Genomic DNA, 17,940 nt, shown 5'->3' on the forward strand with positions numbered 1-17,940 from the left:
TTTTGTCAAAAGAGTTTGCTTGGAGGTCTGAGTGTCTCTGATGAGACAGGGAACAAGAATATATGCGCTGGAATTGTTCTGTGAGTTTCTGGTTCAACAAAATGATCTCCAAATGGTTAAAAGAAAAAAAAAAACAAGAAGCATTTTCCCTGAGGCTGGTGTGGCTATGGCAGTAAATGCAGCCGAATGTTATTCTTTAGAAGGTAGTTGAATACATTCACCAAGCGACAGAGGGTTTGCAAAGTTTTTGAAGAGTAGTCATTTAACTTTGATATATCTGCAAGGAACAGGGAGTAAAAAATCATCAGTGTGAATATTGACTGTGTGTGTACCTGGACTACAGCAAAGGGAGTGCAATTTCAAGGTAATTTCCCAAAGTATCAGGTTTTAAAGAGATTCCGTAGAAAAGTTGGAAAGTAATTAGATAGGTAGTGGTTTATTTTTAATGGACTCGTTTCATGTCAAAAGTCTGAATTCTGCTTGTAATTTCCTTTCAGCTTACTTACAGATGTGACTTAACCTGCATGCGAAAACCAGGACAGGCTGACTTTAAGAAAGTGACTCTGAACTGGGTGATGGTGGGTGGGTGGGGGGGATGGGTAGAAATGGGCCACCCAGATCAGTCCAGGAATAATTTTTCAAGTAATTTAAAGTTCCTAATACAGAAGTAAAGCAATATCAGAACACGTGGGAATTGTTTCCTTAGTGTATTTCACTAAGATATATGGGCTTCCCAGGTGGCTCAGTGGTAAAGAACCCACCTGCCAATGCAGGAGACTCAGATTTGATCCCTGGATCAGGAAGATCTCCTGGAGAAGGAAATGGAAACCCACTCCAGTATTCTTGCTGGGGAAATCCCATGGACAGGGGAGCCTGGTAGGCTACAGTCCATTGGGTAGCAAAGAGTCAGACACGACTGAGCAACTGAGCTCACACACACACACACACACACAGATATATAGTTCTTGCTTCATTAAAGTGAATGAGCATTTTTGCTATTTGGATTTGGGAAAAAAAATTCATGGGGTGCATTTCTTGGCCAAGACTACTACTGGCATAAGCATTATAATGGGTTTTTTTTTCACACATTTTTACTCCTAGTGGGTAAGCAGTTGGTGTTGGAGTATAGTTGAGATCTTTATTGAAGAAAATGGGAAAAATTCATTTTTAAGACAAAAATACTATGACAGTTGGACCCCAACAATGTTGGTTTGTCTTTCAGCATGAAGATGACATTTCTAACCAGTGCAATTTCTATTTTGGGTGGAGAAACATGATATGAAGAACTGAAAGGGCATCTGGGTACCTGTCTGTATGGCTGAGTCTCTTTGCTGTCAACCTGAAATTTTCACAACATTGTTAATCAGCTATTTTTGTTGTTTAGTTGTTAAGTCATGTCTGACTCTTTTATGACCCTATGGACTGAGCCCACCAGGCTCCTCTGTCTATGGTTTTCCCAGGGAAGACTATTGGAATGGGATGCCATTTCCTTCTCCAGGGGATCTTCCCGACTCAGGGATTGAACCCAAGTCTCCTGCACTGGCAGGTGGATTCTTTACCACTGAGCCACCAGGGAAGCCCTGTTAATCAGCTATCCTCCAGTATAAAATAGAAAGTAAAGGAAAAAAAAAAACATCTGATCCCTTATCTACATTAAGCTGTATTGTGAAAGGTCCCTCTGTGATTGCATCTCATAGTGCATGCCACTCCAGTAAAGGGAATTGGGTGTGGAGAAACAATTATTTGGAATTGCTGGCAACTTTATCATGGCCCTATTCAAGCTTGTCTTCTTCACTGATGTCTTCCTAGAGGAGCCCACCTATTTGTTTTCTTCCTTTTGTGAACCCTCAGATTCATCTTTTCTGGGTCAAGGATTGGCAAACTCCAGGCCCAGATAATAAATATTGTATAGACTTTGTGGGCCAGATTCTGCCGATGTTGTGCAAAAGCAGTAAAATATGAACAGATGGCCATGGCCGTGTTCCAATAAAACTTTATTTACAGAAACAAACTGGCTGCAGCCTGTGGTTGTAATTTGCCAACCCCTGGTTTACACAGACAAATTCTGAATTTTGGTTTTCGGAATAGTGCTCCAGAATCATCTGGAAAGTGCTGAAAGATAAAGGTTTCTAGGCCTTGTCCTCGGTGCTTCATTCACAGCTTGGGGCCAGGGAGTCTGTATTTTATAACGTCCCTTAATGGATTCTGCAGCTTAAATTCCTAAAACAATGGTCCCTTCTACTTCTAAAAGTTTGTTTTTTAACTTAAACAAAGTGTTGTTGTTGTTGTTTAGTGGCTAAGTCATGTCTGACTCTTGCAACCCCATGGACTATATATATAGCCCACCAGGCTCCTCTGTCCATGGGATTTTCCAGGCAAGAATACTGGAGTGCGTTGCCATTTCCTTCTCCAGGGGATCTTCCCAACCCAGGGATTGAACCTGTGTCTCCTGAATCGGCAGGCAGATTCTTTACCACTGAGCCACCTACCAATAAACAAACACATATTATTGTGTTTTGTGTTTAAAAATAAAGTAAAAATGGCATGATTCTTTGGAAATCATTCTGAATATTGCTTATTTCTTTGTCCTTTTTACCGAGGTGTTTTCTCTCTAACTGATGCCTAGGAATTTGTATTATAAAACGCGTAGTCCTATATAGTAGGTTGTACATATTTTCCCATATTGTTGCCTTTTGATTTCATTTATGGAGTCTCATGGATGGTCAAAGCATATTGATGGAATGAAATACTTCAGTCTGTTCCTTTAAGACAGTGGTTCTCAACTGGAGGTGGTTTTCCCCCAGAAGACAGTGGCAATGTCTGGAGATATTTTTGGTGTTCACAGCTGTCATTGTTGGTGGGAGGGTCTTACTGGCATCTAGTAAGTAGAGATGAGAGATGCTGTCCAACATCCTACAATGTACAGGACAGCCTCCACAGCAAGGAATTATCCAGCCCAAAGAGCCACGAGTGCACAAGTTGAAAAATCCTGCTTTAAGGCTTTTGTTTTTGCTCCTTACTTATTAAGGCATCTCTTCTTCCAACAGTACTAACATCTGTATCAAAATCTGTATTAAAAGCTCCTTAATTGATTCTGCTGCTCAAATTACAAAAACTCTGGCCCATTTTACTTACAGCAATTCCCCAGTTCTTTCCGTTCTGTGTCTACCCTCCGTCTAAGTGCACTGAGGCCACCGTGTCCCCCACCCACCCAGGTAACCTGCCTTAACTGCCAGGGCCATGATGTGTGTTCCTTCAGTGTTTATAGGTTCTCCTCAAACACCCTTTCCGTGGCCCGGATGACTCTGCCAACTGAGTGTGGATATAAATGAGGGAGGGAGGTGACCCCAGGGTGCTCTGTGCTCCTCTGGACCCTCTGAGAACAGCTGGAGCCAATCTTGACATGTCCCACCCCAGACCCTGGATGCCGGAGGGATGTGTGCCCAGGGCAGGCAAGGGATTTGCCCCAACCGCTTGGCCACCTGTACACCAGGGTCATCGCCAGGATGCTGGGTACTCAGCTGGCTCCGTTTTTCACTAGAACATTCCTTTCTGCTGTGTCTTTTGTGACAGCTGCCATTGCCATCTAAGAGACTGGCTCATTTCAGACTTGCAATTATCAAGCCCATTCTCTCTTTCAGTCTTAGGAACTTAAAAAAAATTATGTCTTTATTTTTTTTTAATATTTTCTTCTTCTTTTTTTTTTTAAATACATATGTTCCCTCCCTCTTGAACCTCCCACTACCTCCTGCCCCATCCCTACTCTAGGATGTCACAGAGCACCAGGCTGAGCTCCCTGTTATACAGCAACTTCTCACTCGTTATCTAGTTTACACATGACGATGTGTATATTTCAATGCTACTCTCTCAGTTTGTCCCACCCTCTCCTGCCCATGCTGTGTCCATAGGTCTGTTCTGTGTGACTACGGCTCTATTTCTTTCCATTTTTAGGTTCATCGGTACCATTTTTCTAAATTCCATATATATGCGTTAATATGGAATATTTGTTTTTCTCTTTCAGACTTACTTCACTCAGGCTCTAGGTTCATCTACTTCACTATAACTGTCAGTTTTAGCAACTTTAACTCACACGTGACCATAATGGTGGACACACATCATGCAGGGCATTAGTTGAAATTAGATGGCTCAAGGCACATCTCCGTTCACTTGTCTGACCCTTCTGTTGGACTGAGTTCTTTGGAGACTGGAACTAGGCTTTCTTCATCCTCTTGACCTCTCTTCTAGGCATGCTACCTGGCACATCATAGAGGCTGGAAAAACATCACTTGAATTACTGACCAATGCATTGAGTTTTCTGTAAAAGCACAGGAGAAGTAGGAAGGAGGCCCACCAAACTAAACTTTAGTTAGGTTTAGTGTCTTTAGGCACTTTAGTGTCTAAACTAGTATGGAAGGATTACCAGTGAGGTGGTTATGTGACTCCCAGGCACCTCCCCACCCCCCCTGCCCCCATCACCAAGTAACACAGATGAAGAGGTTCATGTGCGGCACTTTGCAGTGACTCTCGTAGCTTTGATGTTCTTGTGTTTAATGATTCTGTAAGTGGGCCTTTTTTATACCTGTGTTAAGTGTGACCTTTCATCCCTCTGTTTGTATGCTGCAGAGGGCACTGGAATTGCCAAGAATATGGGCAGCAGACAGTTTAAGGAAAGAAAGCAGGTCACTGCTGACGTGTCGCATGAGCCTGTCTTCCTATCATCCGGGGCTGGCAGGCACCTTCTCTCTGACCTGGCCTCCACCTTACCCTGTCCACACCCCAGAAGTGCTCTTGATTGTAGCATACATTATCTGACATAGGTGAAAAGTTGAAATAAAACGTGAATAGTGTTAGATTAGTTCCATGATGTGAAAAAATGTGGCTTAAAGAGATGAATTAATCAGATGAAAAGAGCATGCAGTACTTAATACCTGAGCTCTTTGGTTACTGTAAGCAGGAAACCATTAACCCATGAGCTTTCTCTTTACTCTTTCTGCTGATACGACAACGTCTTTATCCTTTTTCCCCATCGTTAGAAACCAGAAGCTATCACCTGTTAAATTTTGAGTATTCCCAAAGTCAGGTCTGTTAATTATGATATCTTGGCAGTTTGGTTACTTTCTGCTTATGGTTCAAATGTAATGGATTCAAGGGCAGTAGTGACATTTATAATAGGACTTTTACCCTGTGAGATAAAATACACATAAAAACTTAAAAAAAAAAAAACACTGAATAAGCTGTGTATGGAAAAACAGGACTTACAATAAATATTTATGATGCCAAGATTTTGCTTAAAGGTTAATGATTGCACTCTATCTTATATTTGTTGTTAGGTAATTGACTTTTTAAAGTGAAACTAGTCTAAAGTGCTAGAGGATAGAAGAGCAGGTAGTTGGCATTGTTATTGAAGCCACTAGCACAAAGCCCAAGAAGTAGCATAAATATGACACAATTATTTTAAAGAAGGGATCAGTGACCTCCCAGTGAATTAACAGTCTGCTTTGTATTCAGCACACATATGTATGTGTGTGCACCATCATAGGATTCACTGCTTTGAGTCTCTTTAGAAGTCTATGCAATTAATAGTTTAATTTTTAGCTTCTGGCCTCTCTTCTTTACTAAGAGCGTTTCTCCTGGCCTTCTACATTGTTGTTGTAGAATCACTAGATTGTGTACTCTTTGTGACCCCATGGACTGCAGCACGCCAGGCTTCCTTGTCCTTCACTGTCTCCCAGAGTTTGATCAAACTCATGTCCATCGAGTCAGTGATGCCATCCAGCCATCTCATCCTCTGTCGTCCCCTTCTACTTCTGCCTTCAATCTTTCCCAGCATCAGGGTCTTTTCTAATGAGTCGGCGCTTCACATCAGGTGGCCAAAGTATTGGAGCCTCAGCTTCAGCATCAGTCCTTCCAGTGAATATTCAGACCGTCTACTTAAATCATTCCTTACTGATCCCATATGCTATTCTTGCTTTCCTCTCATCTGTGAAGCCCAGACAGCAGCACTTAGATGGTATTGTTTATCCTCAGCATGATTTTCTTTCAGCTTTTTATTCCCTCACCTGGTGGAGCTGCCTCCTGGGCCTGGTGAACTGGGGGCCTGCCCTTCCCACCCAGCTCTCCCCACCAGCACCCACTCTCACACTGCCCACAACGGGACGGCTGTATGCAGTGACCCACCTAGACAGTCTCTGAGGACTGGTGGTCTCCAGCAGTGGGCTGTGACGATGGGACAGAAGCCCTGGGGCCTCTCTGACCATCAGACAGGTGGTCTTTGCCTTAGTGATGTCATTCCCTAAGCTGTACTATGGAGGTTTGCACTTCCAGAACCGATTTCTTTGTAGTGCTCTCTACAATTTTTAAAATGATCTAAACGTATGTCTGTGTTTTTAGGCATGTGTTAAGTCTTAATTTGTGACGAGGTCAACCTCTGACCTTGCTTTAAGAGTTGGTGTCAGAAACCTGGTTTACATGCCCCCTTTATCCCAGTGAATTAAATTCCTCCTCCTTCTTGAGATGATACCCACTCCTGGAAGCCTTCCTAAAAATAAATCCAAAGCACAGGCACATATCAGGACTAAAGGAGCAATTCAGTCTGTCCCTCATCACCCATTGCTTTTCAGAAACCAAGTCATCTGTCTTCTTTTATCTTTTCAATGCTTTTTAAAAGGAAACCCCACCACATTTTGTGTTTTTGTTAACATGCTAGGAACAGAGCTGTGAACACGGCAGATAAGTCCAGGCACTGTGGGAGAAAAAAAGGGATTACTTTAGATTTTCCAGTGAGGGAAGGCTTCTTGGAAGAGGTAACAGTTGAGCAGAGAACTTTGTGAAAGAGGGTAGTTGCCAGTTGTTCAGTTGCTAAGTCGTATCCGACTCTTTGCAAAATGAAGCAAAAAGCCATGTAAAGTCTGAAAGAAAGCATTTCAGGTGTGGGCCCAGCAGGTGCAAAGGCCCTGGGGTGGGGATGACCTTGATATAATCCAAGGACAGAAAGAAGGTGAAGGGGTTGAGTGTAAAGGAGGAGGATAGTGTGAGGGCAGAGATAGCATCAGGGTGGGCAGGGACCAGATTAGGGAGGGCTTTGTCTTCCCTGGAAGGAGTCTGGATTTTACTTTGAGTTGATAAAGATTGTAAATATGTTAAAATATTTACACTTTAAATATTTTCTTCAGATACCCACCTGTCTACTTTTATCTGAGATTTTGTGAAGCTTTTTCCAAGTGAGAGCACAGAATTAACAGTGTGGTATTTTGGGAGCTGTTTTATTCAATCCAAAATCCCTTAATCTTCCTAAAGGAGTTTGCTGGAAATTGTGTGACAAAGGTAATTAGCAAAGTGAGTAGCTGTTTTTCCAGGCAGAATTCTATCCATGTGTGTTAAAGTATGGACTCATTTCAGCAGCGGAAATTGAAGGTCCCATTTTTCTGTAGTCTCTTATTCACTCAGTTCTATTCTATTATCAGCCCTGAGAAGCCAGGGGTACATCAGATAGAAGTCTAATTTTCTGTTATCATAGAAGCAAACAATAATTGAATTAGCTCGGTGAACATGCCTCAACCCTTGGGCTATCTGGAGAGAAGCACTGTTATGTTGTTTCATTTCATACTGTTTTTGTAGCATCTTTAGGTGATAACAAATCCAAGTCAAAGGTCAGCAAGGAACTCAGGGATAAACACTTTTCTTAGAACAAGAACATAATTTAAAGATATGTAGTTAAACTTTTATCTTCCATTTCCAGCCGGGTCACATATCTCTGTAATCACCCTTTCAAATAATGAGGTTAGAAACTTTCATCAAACTCTGCTTAATAGAAGTCACCACCATGCTTCCTTCTAACCTGCAGTTGTCATGCCAGCTGATCAGTTTGGAAGCCTTTAATTAAATATCACCTTAAAAAAGAATTGTTCATCAGGTAGGAAATTGGAAGACATAGGTAAGTGCATCTGTAGAGGCGATAAACTGGGCAGTCATTTCTCATACGGAGACCTTACAATGGTTCAGGATGTGAAAGAAGAGATTTCAATTTAGATTCCTGTATCCTTTGACCCGCAGCTAAAAAGATTGAAGTTAGTATATTCCTAACGAGTCTTTGTTTTAACTATTTTCGCCTTAGAAAATTTCTCTAAATAAGTGTTCCTGAAATCAACTTTATTTAGGGCCTTGGATTAGGGGAGGCTCTTTTTCACTAACTACATACTTCTTTGTTAGACATCTGTTATCTGTGGAAGGGTTAGTGTTGTGATGACCTTGGGAGATGCCCCCGCCCACCCCTCAACAGCACAAATAGTTAAAAATGTATATTCCACAGGAATAGCATTTCTTTTAGAGCAGCAGCTCTGAGTCACAGAACTCATTTCCTAGCAAAGGCACCACATTCCTTATGAGGGAATAATTGACCCATTTATGCTCTCGTTTCAGCTTGTTGCGGATCCTTGCACCAGCAACCCGTGTCACCATGGCAACTGCAGCAGCAGCAGCAGCGATGGCTACCTCTGCATTTGCAATGAAGGCTACGAAGGTCCAAACTGTGAACAGGCACTTTCCAGCGTCCCCGCCTCTGGCTGGACCGAGTCCACGGCACCCAGGCAGCTTCAGCCTGTCCCTGCCACCCAGGAGCCCGAGATAATGCTGCCGCGCTCTCAGGCAACCATCACCCTGCCGACGTGGCAGCCGAAAACGGGCCAGAAAGTTGTAGAAATGAAATGGGATCAAGTGGAGGTGAGAACATTAAGTGAACATGTTTTTATGTAAGACACCAGTACGGTTAAAATCATTCCAGTGGTTCTAATATTAGCAATAAAAATCGAAAGCCTTGAAGTTACACCTTGAACAAAAGATGCCATACTTTTTTCCTGTCTGCCTTTCCGTGTAGGAAATCTCTCTTGGTTATGTAAATAAGACATGCCAATTATGATTGTTTTATGAGCATAAGAAGAAAAAACAAGGAAGAAAATGAATGAAATTATTTTCTGAAACGATATCCACATACTTTTATGCGAGATAATCTTAGATTTGGGACAGGCAGCTTAATGAAGAGTATTATCAGTGAACATATTATAGACCCTCAGTTACTGACCTAATTTTCCTCCATGGAATTTTATGCTTCAGTTTTAGTTTGTTATTGTTTAGATTCTGTTGTTGGTAACGTGCAGCACTTCAGTGCGATTTAGAAAAAAACTGTATTATTGATTTTTAAAATATTTTGGCAGTGCATTTAAGAATGAAATTTCCAAATTTGATTAATTTTGGCAACAGCAGATTCTGTTCATTGAGTCTTGTCTGGTCTGGGTTTGGCTTATTGTACCTTCAAGCCCATCAGAAGTCTCACGCTGAGGATTTTCCAGCAGACCTTTAAAAGTTGACATAAAATAGAAGTTTTCTAGCTAGAAGAATTGAAGTTGGACAAACGGAAATCGTGGGTTTGAGTTAACATTGATAAAGTGCAATTCCATTCCATATAGTATTCCTTATCAGTATAGACCTGTGGTTGTATGACAGGCTTTTAGCTTACCTGAAAGAAAAAAACCCACATAGATCTTTGTATAGCATTTTTAGAGCCAAAGAATATGTCCAGAAATTTTGATTATGGTTATAAAAGAGTAAGGCAGCATTTCTTGTTTTATGTTCCTAGGTAATTCTAAGCAATTGACCCACTCTTTTTTTCATTGCCACACAATTTGTGAAGGCCCATTCAGGCTGAAGGGCAGTTTTTTTATGCTGCCTAAAAAACTGAGAACTTGTTCTGATTTCAAACTTACAATTGAGGCTTTGAAGTTAGGACTCTAATACCTCTTTGCTAAATGACACACTTCTTGAATGTGAGCTAGATTTGGTCTTGTGTTTATCAAGGAACTGTCCCTTAAAGAAAATTTCTCCCCAGCCAACCATGCTCTCCTGCGGTTGGTAAATGTGAAAAAGAAATGCCTCACCTTCCTGTCATGCTGTTATCTCTTAGGCCATTCAATAAGCAAGTTACAAGTGCCAGAGGAACATGTGAATATATTTCTGGACAATAAGTTGTGCATGCTGGGAATGGGGTGAAAGTGCTGAGCATATCTCTTTATTGCCCTCTGTTAATTCAGTGATGACGAATGCTTTTAATATCCTTTTATGCCAACTCTCAGGAGATGAGCACAGATCACAGCATGAGGAATAAATGAATGAATGGGTCAGAAGCCCGTCACTGGACACAGCTCAAGTATTAGAAATATGCTTCCTGAGGAGCACAATTCCCCCCTCGAGCTCCTTTTCTTAAATGCACATCAGTATAATGCTTTCCGGACCACGTCACTTAAAAATGAAGGTCCGGTCCACAGGGGACAGAAAAGGGCAGCTCCCAGCTACCTGGCCTCAGCGTGTTCTCCCACGTCCACCTGTGTACCGAGCAGGGTCACTTGGACCAGACACGTCCTATCTATGGCTCTCTGGAGGGCTTGTTCTTCTAGTCTTTCGGATTTCTACCCACGATGTGGAAGCTACTCCTCTAAGGCCATCTCCTTGTTCTCTAAGCATTTAGTTCCTCATTACCCACCAGACTGAGCAGAGAGCAGAGGCCTGTGACTGCTCGCAGGATGAAAGAGAGAACGGGGCCAATCTCCCGCCCTTCCCTGCAACATCGTATTAGCAGTGTAGTCATCCTGGTAATTTGCAGACTGCTCTCAGCAAAGCTTTTGTGTTTCACAAACTCAGATGGCAAAGCTTTCACTGTGGTTAACATTTGTAAGGTTTCACTTGGCTTCTCAAGTCACGATCCCCAGCATTATCCAAAGAATGAAGTGGAGGCGGCCCGTGGGGTTTTGCTTTCTAATATGATCTTGCCCCATGATTAACCCTAATAACCTGTCTTTTTGGTGGTGTTTTTTTCCCCTCCAGGTGGTTCCAGACATTGCCTGTGGGAATGCCAGTGCCAACAGCTCTGCAGGGGGCCGTCTGGTATCCTTTGAAGTCCCACAGAACACCTCGGTCAAGTAAGAAAACTCCTAGTGAAACGTGGTTACCATCAATACTCTGGCTGCTGGGGGGTGTCTGTTCACATAACTGGCCTGTAACGGGTCAGCCCAGTGGGAACCAGGAATGGAATTCCATGTGTAGACGAGGCCTGTGTCCCTTAGGAACTAGGTTTCAGAGGCGATTTCAGAGGAGACTCCAGGGATGCTGGCTGGGATGAGTTAGGTGGGAGATAAGAAACCCAGGAGCCTTAGCTAAGGTCTAGAGCCAGACCCTTCGCTTCTTCAATGACTTTTGCTTCCCAGATTCTTTGGCTTCTTCAGATTTTAATGGACCATGGGTTAAATTCGTATGCATGATTTACCCCACATTTAACATCCAAGCATTGCAATTATCTCTTTAAAAACAAGCAGGTGAGACGTGTGTTTTGTTGTGTTTTAAATTTATGCTCCTTCAAATTACATACTGCTCGATGTCACTGCAGGGGGTGGGGAGGAGGCAAAGGGAAGTGGTGTTGACAGAACCTGTGGGGACACCAGGTGCTGTACATTGTTGTGGAGTAGGAGTGGAGGCCGGGGAGTGGGAGTGGAGGCCGGGGAGTGGGGGTGGAGGCCGGGGAGTGGGAGTGGAGGCTGGGGAGTGGGCGTGGAGGCTGGGGAGTGGGAGTGGAGGCCGGGGAGTGGGCGTGGAGGCTGGGGAGTGGGGGTGGAGGCTGGGGAGTAGGAGTGGAGGCTGAGGAGTGTGGGTGGAGGCTGGGGAGTGGGGGTGGAGGCTGCATGGAGCACCCCTGACCTGTCTGACAATTCCCCACCCTGTGCTGTGCTATGCTTAGTCACTCAGTTGTGTCTGACTCTTTGAGGCCCCACGGACTGTAGCCTACCAGGCTCCTCTGTCCACCGGGATTCTCCAGGCAAGAACACTGGAGTGGATTGCCATGCCCTCCTCTAGGGGATCTTCCCAACCCAGGGATCAAACCCAGATCTTCTGCACTGCAGGCAGATTCTTTACCGTCTGAGCCACCAGGGAAGCCCAAGAATACTGGAGTGGGTAGCCTTTCCCTTTCTCCACGGGATCTTCCCAAATCAGGAATTGAACCTGGGCCTCCTGCATTGCAGGTGGATTCTTTACCAGCTGAGCTCCCAGGGAAGCTACCCCTCAAATGGGCACTTGCTATCTAGTCTTCAGGGACTTTAGAAGAGAGGGTAGGACTTTGAGAGGGGGAGGACCTAGCCCAGCTTAGCCAGGATACTGCAGTGACTCCATTTAAAGAGGGTAGTGGGCACTCTTCACTTGGACCACGCAGGGTCATTTTTGTACACCTTGCCTTCTAAACAAAGGAGTCTCTAAAAATGTTTGGACGAGGGGCTTTGTTCCATGACCCCTGTATCCCCTGCCCCACCTGGACGTCACCTGGTGGGAAAGAGCCAGGATGGACACAGGGAAGATGTCTGGCAGGGAGGAAGGTGAGGCCTGGGAGCAGCTCCGAGTTCTACCAGTAGGGGGCCCCCTGTCCTAAGTGTTCTGTTGCTCCTACTGAGGACGGAAACCCTACCGTCCAGAGCTGGTTTCAGGGAAATCATTGGTTTCCTTTATGTTTATGAAACCATGCCCCAGTTCTTTCTTGTCTGGGTCATGTTGCTTTACTTGAATAAGCCTTTCGGAAAACTTCTGGTCTATGCTTTTAAATGCTGCCTTCCTCTCCACCCCCCACTGCCCCCACAACAAATCTGAAATTCCCAAGACCCTTAGGCTGCAGCGTTAGACAGAAATAGCAGTAACCAGGTTGAGTAAGATGGAAGTGCAGAACGATCTCCGGGTGCTGGATTCACGTGGGAGGGTTGCTAGCCCCTTAAGCTTTCCTTTATTGGTGAATCTGGTCGTTTAACGACCCTTTACTGAGACCCCTGCTGCAAGCCGGGAGCTCTGCCTTGGGTGGGGAGGGATCAGATCTGTGCACTGTGAACCCTTTCCCCAGCAGCACAGAGGAAGGAGTGGCAGCTACCAGTGCTGGGAAGAGAGGGGAAGGTCCAGGAGGAGGGGTGCTGGTGGGGTAGGCCTTGAAGAGTGACAGGTTCCCAGAGGGAGGGGGAAGCAATGGCTGGGAGCTGGGATAGGACGTCCTGGGGGAAGACACAGTAGCTCCTTGTGGCCACCCTGTGGATGGCAAGGGCGGAGCTGCACAAGCCGAGACTGAGAGGCATGGAGGCTGGGTGGGTTTGTCTGCTAGGGCATCTCATTCTTTGGATTTTATCCTGAAAACAAGGAAACACCAGGGGAGGCCTGAAGCATGGGAGGAGACACACCTTCGCTTATTTTAGCCGCCAACTCAGGTGGTTTGGGGATGTGTTACACATGTATAATAATTCTAGCAGAACTCTTTATCATGTGGATATGGAAGAAGTTGGGCTTCCCTGGTGGCCCAGATGGTAAAGAATCCGCCTGAAATGCAGGGTTCAATCCCTGAGTCGGGAAGATTCCCTGCAGAAGTGAATGGCTACCACTTCCAATATTCTTGCCTGGAGAATTCCATGGACAGAGCAGCCTGATGGGGTGTAGTCCATGGGGTCACAAAGAATTGGACATGAGCGAGTGACTAACACACACGCATGGAAGTTGTCTCTAAATTCAACAGACCCTTTTATTATTGATGAAAATTATGACCTAGAGTTGCCTATTAGTGATTTTGTGGTATAATTTTGATCAAGTGACAGATGGGTGTTTCTTACAGCATGGGAATTGATCATCATGAGTCCACATAAAGCGGGCGCCTATTTAGAAGATCATGTCATCCATTTCTTGATACTTTTATGGGTGTATGCATCATCTTTATTTTTAGTGTTAACCTGATGGCCTGATTCTAAGATGAATTTTTCTGCAAGGGAGTTTCCATTGACATTGTTCTCGTTTTCAGAATTCGGCAAGATGCCACTGCCTCGCTGATTTTGCTGTGGAAGGTCACGGCGACGGGATTTCAGCAGTGCTCCCTCATCGATGGTCGGAGCGTAACCCTCCTCCAGGCTCCTGGGGGCCTTGTTCTCTTGGAGGAGATGCTTGCCTTGGGGCAGAATCACTTCATTGGTGAGTTGTGGAAATCTTGTATCTAAAACTGTGTGGGATTCAACTTGACCTCAGTTTGGTGTGTTAGAGACAGTATATAGGGAATTTTGTCCAGATAATCTGAATTCCAGCCCTCCGCATAATTTCCTCCATTTTAGGTGAGGTTTCACATATAATCAAAATTGGCTTCTGAGATGTAATTTCCAGTGTGGCTCAAAATGGGAAAATTGTGGGTTCTGGAATCCGGAGACTGTATCCCAAAACCGACCAGAGTATCCTCGGTGTGTGGTCATTGGCATTCAATGCTCTGAGTCTCGGCTTTGTTTTTGACTCTTCAGTCTTCTTTCTCCTGGAATTGTGGGCAACCTGAGGCATTGAATGTCAGTGTCTCAGAGGAAGCTTGGTTGTCACTTGATATTGGCCTGACCCAGAGCCAGGGGCTCAGCACCTGAGCAAGCACTTGATCGCATCTGAGCCTCTGACTCAGGATAACTCGGGGGAATCCCAAGTTTCTTTCGGGGTTCCTCTTGCCCACACCACCTTCCTCCATGGGTCACTTCTGAGTTTTCACATTTTCTTGAACATGGTTAAACCTGTCATTTAACCTTCTCTAAGAAAATGCACTGGTCATAGCAAACACACTCTTCCAACAACACAAGAGAAGACTCTACACATGGACATCACCAGATGGTCAACACTGAAATCAGATTGATTATATTCTTTGTAGCCAAAGATGGAGAAGCTCTATACAGTCAGCAAAAACAAGACCAGGAGCTGACTGTGGCTCAGATCATGAACTTCTTATTGCCAAATTCAGACTTAAATTGAAGAAAGTAGGGAAAACCACTAGACCATTTAGATATGACCTAACTCAAATCCCTTATGATTATACAGTGGAAGTGAGAAATAGATTTAAAGGACTAGATCTGATAGATAGAGTGCCTGATGAACTATGGAATGAGGTTCGTGACATTGTACAGGAGACAGGGTTCAAGACCATCCCCATGGAGAAGAAATGCAAAAAAGCAAATGGCTGTCTGAGGAGGCCTTACAAATAGCTGTGAAAAAGAAAAGAAGTGAAAAGCAAAGGAGAAAAGGAAAGATATAAGCATCTGAATGCAGAGTTCCAAAGAATAGCAGAAAGAGATAAGAAAGCCTTCCTCAGCGATCAATGCAAAGAAATAGAGGAAAACAACATAATGGGAAAGACTAGAGATCTCTTCAAGAAAATTAGAGAAACCAAGGGAACATTTCATGCAAAGATGGGCTCGATAAAGGACAGAAATGGTATGGACCTAACAGAAGAAGTAGATATTAAGAAGAGGTGGCAGGAATACACAGAAGAACTGTACAAAAAAGATCTTCACTACCAAGATAATCACGATGGTGTGATCACTCAGCTAGAGCCAGACATCCTGGAATGTGAAGTCAAGTGGGCCTTAGAAAGCATCACTACAAACAAAGCTAGTGGAGATGATGGAATTCCAGATGAGCTATTTCAAATCCTGAAAGATAATGCTGTGAAAGTGCTGCACTCAATATGCCAGCAAATTAGGAAAACTCAGCAGTGGCCACAGGACTGGAAAAGGTCAGTTTTCATTCTAATCCCAAAGGAAGGCAATGCCAAAGAATGCTCAAACTACCACACAATTGCACTCATCTCACACGCTAGTAAAGTAATGCTCAAAATTCTCCAAGCCAGGCTTCAGCAATATGTGAACCATGAACTTCCAGATGTCCAAGCTGGTTTTAGAAAAGGCAGAGGAACCAGAGATCAAATTGCCAACATCCGCTGGATCATGGAAAAAGAAAGAGTTCCAGAAAAACATCTATTTCTGCTTTATTGACTATGCCAAAGCCTTTGACTGTGTGGATCACAATAAACTGTGGAAAATTCTTCAAGAGATGGCAATACCAGACCACCTGACCTGCCTCTTGAGAAACCTGTATGCAGGTCAGGAAGCACCAGTTAGAACTGGACATGGAACAACAGACTGGTTCCAAATAGGAAAAGGAGCACGTCAAGGCTGTATATTGTCACCCTGCTTATTTAACTTCTATGCAGAGTACATCATGAGAAATGCTGGGCTGGAAGAAGCACAAACTGGAATCAAGATTTCCGGGAGAAATATCAATAACCTCAGATATGTAGATGACACCACCCTTATGGCAGAAAGTGAAGAAGAACTAAAGAGCCTCTTGATGAAAGAGAAAGAGGAGAGTGAAAAAGTTGACTTAAAGCTCAACATTCAGAAAACTAAGGTCATGGCATCTGGTCCCATCACTTCATGGGAAATAGATGGGGAAACAGTGTCAGACTTTATTTTTTGGGGCTCCAAAATCACTGCAGATGGTGACTGCAGCCATGAAATTAAAAGACGCTTACTCCTTGGAAGAAAAGTTATGACCAACCTAGATAGCATATTCAAAAGCAGAGACATTACTTTGGCAACAAAGGTCCGTCTAGTCAAGGCTATGGTTTTTCCTGTGGTCATGTATGGATGTGAGAGTTGGACTGTGAAGAAAGCTGAGCCCCAAAGAATTGATGCTTTTGAACTGCGGTGTTGGAGAAGACTCTTGAGAGTCCCTTGGACTGCAAGGAGATCCAACCAATCCATTCTGAAGGAGATCAGCCCTGGATGTTCTTTGGAAGGAATGATGCTAAAGCTGAAACTCCAGTACTTTGGCCACCTGATGCGAAGAGTTGACTCACTGGAAAAGACTCTGATGCTGGGAGGGATTGGGGGCAGGAGGAGAAGGGGACGACAGAGGATGAGATGGCTGGATGGCATCACTGATTCGATGGACATGAGTCTGAGTGAACTCCGGGAGTTGGTGATGGACAGGGAGGCCTGGTGTGCTATGATTCATGGGGTCGCAAAGAGTCGGACACGACTGAGCGACTGAACTGAACTGAACTGAAACTGCCACTTGTCCAACTAGCTGATTTTAGATTCCTCTGTCCTGGAGGAGAAATGGCCTTCAGAAAGTATGATTCTTCCTGAGCCCCTCTACCCCTCTTACTTCGTGCCCCCTCAAGGGCTACACTTGGGCAGTTCCCACAAGACTTTCCCAGCTTAGCCTTCGGACTGTGTCCTGCCATTTATCTTCATCCCAGGGATGGGACTTGAAGTCCGGCCCCTTAGCATGCCAATAGCATCCTGACTTTATTCAGACATGTGCCATCCTGCAGCTGCCACTCAAAGACACAAGCTCAAGTTTAGACTCTGCCCATCCCAGTCCAGTGCGTCCCCGTGGCTGCTGCGTCTTGCTCTTGGCGCCCTATCCTGTTCAGTCGCATTCTCCAACAGTCCTCACCTCGAGGATGGGGGAGCCAGAGGGCAGAGGCAGCACCTGTCTCGCAGGGGTGTTGAAAAGGTTTAATGAAAATGGATGTAAAAGTATAAATTACAAATGTTAGGAATGATTTTGGTTAATTTCACTATTGTTTCCTGAGGTACACTAAATATTTTGCTAAACTAAATAGAAGCATTAAGATGTATTCTCCAAGAGATGTGTTTGATGCAAATATAATGAAGATAAACTGGGAAAATAAAATGCTCAACTCATATAATTTATAGTGTTATTTTATATTGGGTCCTTCTCTGATGATAAAGGCATTTCCTAATCTTTGGAAATCTAACTTGGGGGAGGGGCAGGGATTTTACTGGATGGAGAGAAGGTAAAAAAGAAATCAGCTTGGGAGTGGACATGCTGGTGAAAGAGAGACAGTAATCAACTTTGGACCCATTTTTGGCTATTAAAATGGATAGTAGATTATTAGAAAGTATGTAATGAAGTGTTGTCAGCAGTCAAATCTCAATTTTACTCCCTGATGCAAGTAACTATTATTTGCATCCATGTCTGTTGTAACAGTTTATTTAAGAGGAAATGGTTTGTATATTTTGATATATAGTTTCAATTTAATTTTATATT

General features: G+C 43.9%; 1 protein-coding gene across 1 annotated transcript in view; it reads left to right on the plus strand.

Annotated features, from left to right (window-relative positions):
• The window catches only part of DNER (delta/notch like EGF repeat containing), a 390,856-nt gene that overhangs the window by 136,120 nt on the left and 236,796 nt on the right, over nucleotides 1-17,940 (plus strand). Inside the window, exons 2-4 of the mRNA XM_070379858.1 lie at nucleotides 8,419-8,718; nucleotides 10,873-10,967; nucleotides 13,859-14,025. Of these exons, the coding sequence (XP_070235959.1) occupies nucleotides 8,419-8,718; nucleotides 10,873-10,967; nucleotides 13,859-14,025 (562 nt within the window). The remainder of the gene's footprint in view (nucleotides 1-8,418; nucleotides 8,719-10,872; nucleotides 10,968-13,858; nucleotides 14,026-17,940) is intronic.

This window comes from Bos mutus, chromosome 2 (genome assembly GCF_027580195.1).
Source record: "Bos mutus isolate GX-2022 chromosome 2, NWIPB_WYAK_1.1, whole genome shotgun sequence".
Taxonomy (NCBI): Eukaryota; Metazoa; Chordata; class Mammalia; order Artiodactyla; family Bovidae; genus Bos; species Bos mutus.